The 5,824-nt window shown below is 35.9% G+C and overlaps 1 protein-coding gene across 1 annotated transcript; it reads left to right on the top strand.

The window, feature by feature from the left end:
* Positions 1–1,056: 1,056 nt before the first annotated feature.
* Positions 1,057–3,025, top strand: LOC109222411 (peptidyl-prolyl cis-trans isomerase CYP59-like; the record flags this gene model as incomplete). Its single annotated transcript, XM_019386772.1, has 6 exons — positions 1,057–1,148; positions 1,227–1,326; positions 2,363–2,485; positions 2,565–2,642; positions 2,783–2,829; positions 2,935–3,025. Coding segments are annotated over 6 exons (516 nt in total), but the record flags the coding sequence as incomplete, so codon positions are not given.
* Positions 3,026–5,824: the final 2,799 nt, after the last annotated feature.

Raw genomic sequence — 5,824 nt, 5'->3', positions numbered from 1 at the left:
CTAATATAGTGCTTTCTACATGCATTAAGGTCATTGTTCTATTGACTTGTTTTACCTTGCATCCAAGTAGGCAGGATGTATTATGATCGCAATAGCACAAAATACCAATATACTCCTTCCGATGAAAATTTTAAGGATCCAGTTTAGTAATGATATCCTTTCCAGGTGATATGAAAATTAGAGCCAAATAAAGATTCTTTTTATGAGAGGTTCTGTTTTTTTATGTTACTCGAGATTCTATATGGAGAATCCTATTCTAGAATATTTTTGTGAAACTCATTAGTAGTGATAACATGAAAAATGCTACTTTGCAAGATAACTTGTGATACTTACTGGCCTATATTTTGTGATTTTTAATTTTTTAGCCTAAAGTACTTCAGGTAGAGGCCAAGTTATCATATCTTAATTTCAAACTTTTCCTGCTTGCTCCTACCAAGATCACTTAAATTTTTCTCTGCCATCTTCTTGTGGAATTGTTCACTATGTTGGGTCAAATTTAGGCGAAGCAGTTTCCAGATGAGCAAAAGCTGTGATTTTCTGTAGATATTCTGAAATTAAATTCACTCATTTATAGTGATATTGGTACTATGCTGTTTGTAGTTTTCTAGAACTTATAGCTAGTATTAACAACCTTTTATTTGATATGTTCTTTATGGTCTGAATATGATGCATAATTTCTGAGTGCTATAGTATATCTTGTACGGTGGCATCACTGATGACAAGTCAAGGAAATATCTTTATATTGGGGGCCGGCTCATTATCCACCGAATTTGAATCGTGCGCCACTGGCTTAGGGGGATTTCTTGGTTATCTAAAAGAAAGGAAATATCTTTATATATTTTTTCTTGAATGCCTTGGGTTTTTCTGCCAAGTTTTGCCTAATTTGAGATTTATATTCTATAGCATTCGTGTTCTATCATTGTTATTTATGCTGACTTCTTTGTGAATAAATGCGAGGAAGAAGCGTCCGATGATTAGATAATTCCTGGGTGTTCTCTTAAAGTTGTTATGTCTCCAAGTCTTTGACATTTTGATCAATGGAATTTGTTCTGTTAGGTTTTTGGAGAGATTGCAGAAGGGCTGGACACATTGAATAGGATAAATGAAGCTTATGTGGATGAGAAGGGCAGGCCATTTAAAAATATCCGGTTCGTTGTTGATGTATTGTATGCTCCTCTTTTCTCCATTTAGTAGATCTCTTCTAATTGATAATGTCCACTCTTCAGAATCAAACACACTTACATATTGGACGATCCTTTCGACGATCCTGCCCAGCTAAGCGACTTGATTCCAGATGCCTCACCTGAAGGGAAGCCAAAAGATGAGGTAAAGAATGTAGAAATTAACAGTCCACTTATTCACCCCATGAGTTTTTATGCATCATCAAGTATATTACCAGTCCACTTGTTCATCTCCATGAGTTTTTATGCATCATCAAGTATAAAACCATAGAATTTGAAGTGTAGTTTATCCTTCTTTGCGTAATAAGATTATGCTGGCAGAGATATGCAACAGCATTATCTGAAGTTCATTCCTTTGATGCTGCAGATCTTAAAGAGTAGATGAACAAATTTTGAAGTTTTGAACTCTAGGTTATGCACCTAGAGACTCTGCAAAAGCTTTGTTGTCTGTTTTCGTTTTCTCTTTTCTTTTGATTTGTGAACCAGTTCCTTAGCTTGATATAACGATGTCCATTTAAAGTTAGTTTGTCAAGATAATCAGGGTATCTTGAGTATGGGATGTCAATGAATTCTGCAAAAAATAGAATAAACTAGAACTCACATTTTTCCACTGTTCAGTTCCAGACAAAGAATTTTGTCTACACCAAAGCTTGTTTCTTGTGGGGAATTTAAACAATAGAGCATGAGAGCCGTATTACTTGTTTTTAGATTGGTCTTTTTGCTAGAGGATTATGGTAGAGATTATTTAGGTTTTGCACTATCTGATAAAATTTTGCTACTTCCATATTTAGTCAATGGATTTGTATCTGGGTTTTGATCTGAAAAGAATGGTAGAGTTCTGTTGTTCGATGTGTATTTATATGATTGTGTAATTCCAACAAGAATCTAAGTTTTTTTTACTTAGCATAATATGTATTGCATAGAGCAGTCTTTCTTTCTTGGTGTAAAACAATAGCATGTTTCGTGATTCCCTTCCTGATCTCCAATGAGACTGCATGGCTTGCACACGTGATGTGATCGCAGGGTGGGACCTAAGGCTCTTCCTTATACCCATCTTCCTTGGGAATGAAATTTTCATAAAAGAAGATATGTAATAATATCCCTAACATGTTAGTTGTCCACTTAGTCAAGCAATTACCCTTTTATGTTATTCATGCCCTTACATCTTTCTATCTACTTAGGTTGAAGATGATGTGCGACTAGAAGATGATTGGGTGCCAATGGATGAGCAACTGGGTATACAAGAACTCGAGGAGGTTCTGCATGCAAAAGAAGCACATTCCCGAGCAGTAGTACTTGAAAGTGTAAGAACTTTTGTGAACTGTTTGATCATTCAAAAATTGTAGGCCTTCCAAATTGTAATCATGCTAACTCGTGTCACAGGTAGGAGACATTCCTGATGCTGAGATAAAGCCTCCTGACAATGTGCTGTTTGTTTGTAAATTAAATCCAGTTACTGAAGTAAGTTTCTGCTTTATTCTTGTTGTTAATTTTTTTAAAAAGAAAGAGATTGTCTAAGCTTTAATTCTTGATCATCCAATTTTTTGAACATGTATGCCATCTTTCTTTCTGGTACTATCAGACAATATTTTTCCATGCAGGATGAAGACCTGTATACAATCTTCTCACGCTTTGGAACTGTGACATCGTAAGTTTGTTATCATATTTTGAATATTTTGCATGCTATTTATTCTTCGTTTAGTGCCAATATGTGTTGAAATTTCTCTCATCTCTTATTGCTTGTTCTCCTTAGTGCTGAAATTATTAGGGACTTCAAGACTGGGGATAGTCTCTGCTATGCTTTCATTGGTAAGTTTAAGATTCCATAAAAAAATTGTGAGGTATTAAAGCTTAACAAAAATATGTGCACCTTATTGCTGGTTCTTCACCCAGTAATGTGTTTTTTTCCATAATCTTAAACTCTAAGGAAGTGATGTGAGTTACCCATGCTTTCCAGCAAGTCTAGGCATGCTACAATATCAGTACCTTTGCTGCTCATCAAGGGTGTCAAAAACCTCTTAAGAGAGCAACTGGTGTTGACCAGCCACTTTCGGTAGGAAGATCTTTTAGTATTGCACTATTCTAGGAAAAGTTCTCTAAATTATCTGAACCTTGGATTACCTGTTATGTTTGCCCGATATTCCTACCTATATATACTTTTGAAAACAATACCAATATGTATACTACTTTATCAACATTGTCCAATGCAAAGTCCTCAATAGTATCTGATCAGGATGATTCTAAAATCTTTGATTGATAACCTCCTCTAGCTGTATACTACTCGTAGCTGAAAATAACACCTTGATCTCCAATTGATTTTATTGGTGCCTGCTATTTTGTCGGAAATGACGATCTATTGTTAACAGACAACACCTTGATCATCATCTAAGGTGGTGAATGCCATCACCATTCTCTGTCCTTTCCCTCTCAATGTGATCTTATTTCCATTAAGAAGGACTGACCTGCTTTACATTCTCAGCCAAGACGTTTCTAAACACAAGGTGTGTATCACCACCGATGATACACACCTTATTTGTTTGCTTCACCACTGATCATATTATAACCTGTGTTATTGTAAATAGCGCTCGCTACGTCGCTAATAGCGAGTAGCGACGCAAAGCGAGGATCAGGTGCTTTTTTTTGGACTGTTGCGATGCGTTTTTAAAAAGCTCCGGCGAGGCGAAGTAGCTCCAACCAGGCGACGAGGCGAGGTAGCGACAGAGGCGTCGCTTTTTAAAAAATTGAAAAGAAAAAAGAAGAGACTTAAATAAAAGTTAAGGGTTTTCTTCGACTTACAAGTACTTCTTTCTTCTTCTTTCTTCTTTCTTTCTTCTTTCTTTTCTTTTTCTTTTTCCGGCCGTAAGCCTCTGTTTTCGAGCGTAAGCCTCTCTTCTTTCTTCTTTCTTTTCTTTTCTTTTTCCGGTAGTAAGTCTTCTTTGTTCTTCTTCTTTTCGGCAACAACTGATTTCCGGCAGAAATATTCTTTCTTTCTTTTCTTTCACCCCTGTTTTCACTTCTGCTCTTCTTTCTTCTTCTGTTTCTCTCTTTTGATTTTTTTCCAGTTTAGTAAACAATTAATTGCATATTAACTTCTCTCTATAGTTACAAATAACTGTTATTTTCTCTCTTTAATTATAATTAATTTCTCTCTATAAACAGTAATATATTAGATATCTCTCTATATATATTAAAATATTTGATTTCTATCTATTGAGTTTTTGAATTGATATATTTATTAATAAGCTGTTGTCATTGAGTTTTTAGTTATTTATACATGCAAATTTACTATTTTATTTTTTGTATTAATTGGCGCTTCACATCAAAAAGGCGAGCGCTACGCTTCTCGCCTCAGTGAAGCGGGTCCTCATCGCTTTTTGTCGCCTCGTGCTATTCAAAACACTGTCAGGCTGTTACCTTTACCAGTGATACTCTTCTCTTCTCACCCTCACTAGGAATAACCCATGTCAACGTTAGGGCTTCTTTGGATTATGAAAGAAAAACAGCGGAATGTTGGGGTATAACTCTTTTGCACAAGCTTTGAGGAGATTCGAGAAGAGAAGGCAAGAAAGGGGACAGAACTTGCGGAGAGGGTTTCATATCTTCACTTTTGTTTCCCTTTCTCTGTTTGCGTGACTGCTAAACTGGATAGTGTTTAGCTATGTTGTTTTTCTTCCTTTCTTCTTTTAACCCCAATTAATCATAGTGCAAGTGAATGCNGTATCATCTATTTTGGGTGTGTGTGTGTGTGTGTGTGTGTGTGTGTGTGTGTGTGTGTGTGTGTGTGTCTTGGATTGTCTTTTGCTATAAGATGCAGTAAGGCTATTAAAGTTCTCATAAGCTTGATCACATGACTCAATGCGTTTTCAGATTTTTATACGGTGAGCAGGCTCGGTTCTTTGGAGACGAGATTCATTTGGACTTGAAGCATTCAAAGATGGGAACTGTAGCCATGGTTAGCGCTGGGGAAAACTTAAATGCTTCTCAGGTCTTGTACTTTCCTTTCACATTAGCTTTCAATACAATGTGGCCCCTTTGAATGATCATAGCTTGTAATACAGTATAACATAGTTATGACATTCTTCTCCTTTCTTTTTTCGGGTTTTTCAGTTCTATATCACGCTGCGTGATGATCTCGACTACCTTGATGGGAAGCATACCGTGAGTATTTCTGTCCTGAATTTTATTCATCCATATATCCTCTTTGTTCTATTAAGGCATCAACACCGACTTATATCCTTTATCCAATGCACTATTAATTTCTCTGTCAGCTGTCCTAACATTTCACCATGTTTTCGGCACTAAGAGCATTCCCTTATTTGTTTATTGCAGTAGCATGAAGATATGAGAATTTCTTAGCTAATATAGTGCTTTCACATGCATTAAGGTCATTGTTTCTATTGACTTTGTTTTACCTGCATCCAAGTAGGCAGGATGTATTATGATCGCAATAGCACAAAATACCAATATACTCCTTCCGATGAAAAATTTTAAGGATCCAGTTTAGTAATGATATCCTTTCCAGGTGATATGAAAATTAGAGCCAAATAAAGATTCTTTTTATGAGAGGTTCTGTTTTTTTATGTTACTCGTAGATTCTATATGGAGTAATCCTATTCTAGAATATTTTTGTGTAAACTCATTAG

The sequence above is a fragment of the Nicotiana attenuata genome, unplaced genomic scaffold, assembly GCF_001879085.1.
Source record: "Nicotiana attenuata strain UT unplaced genomic scaffold, NIATTr2, whole genome shotgun sequence".
NCBI lineage: Eukaryota > Viridiplantae > Streptophyta > Magnoliopsida > Solanales > Solanaceae > Nicotiana > Nicotiana attenuata.
Note: the sequence above shows the minus strand (reverse complement) of the source record. Positions and strands in the feature narration are given on the sequence as shown.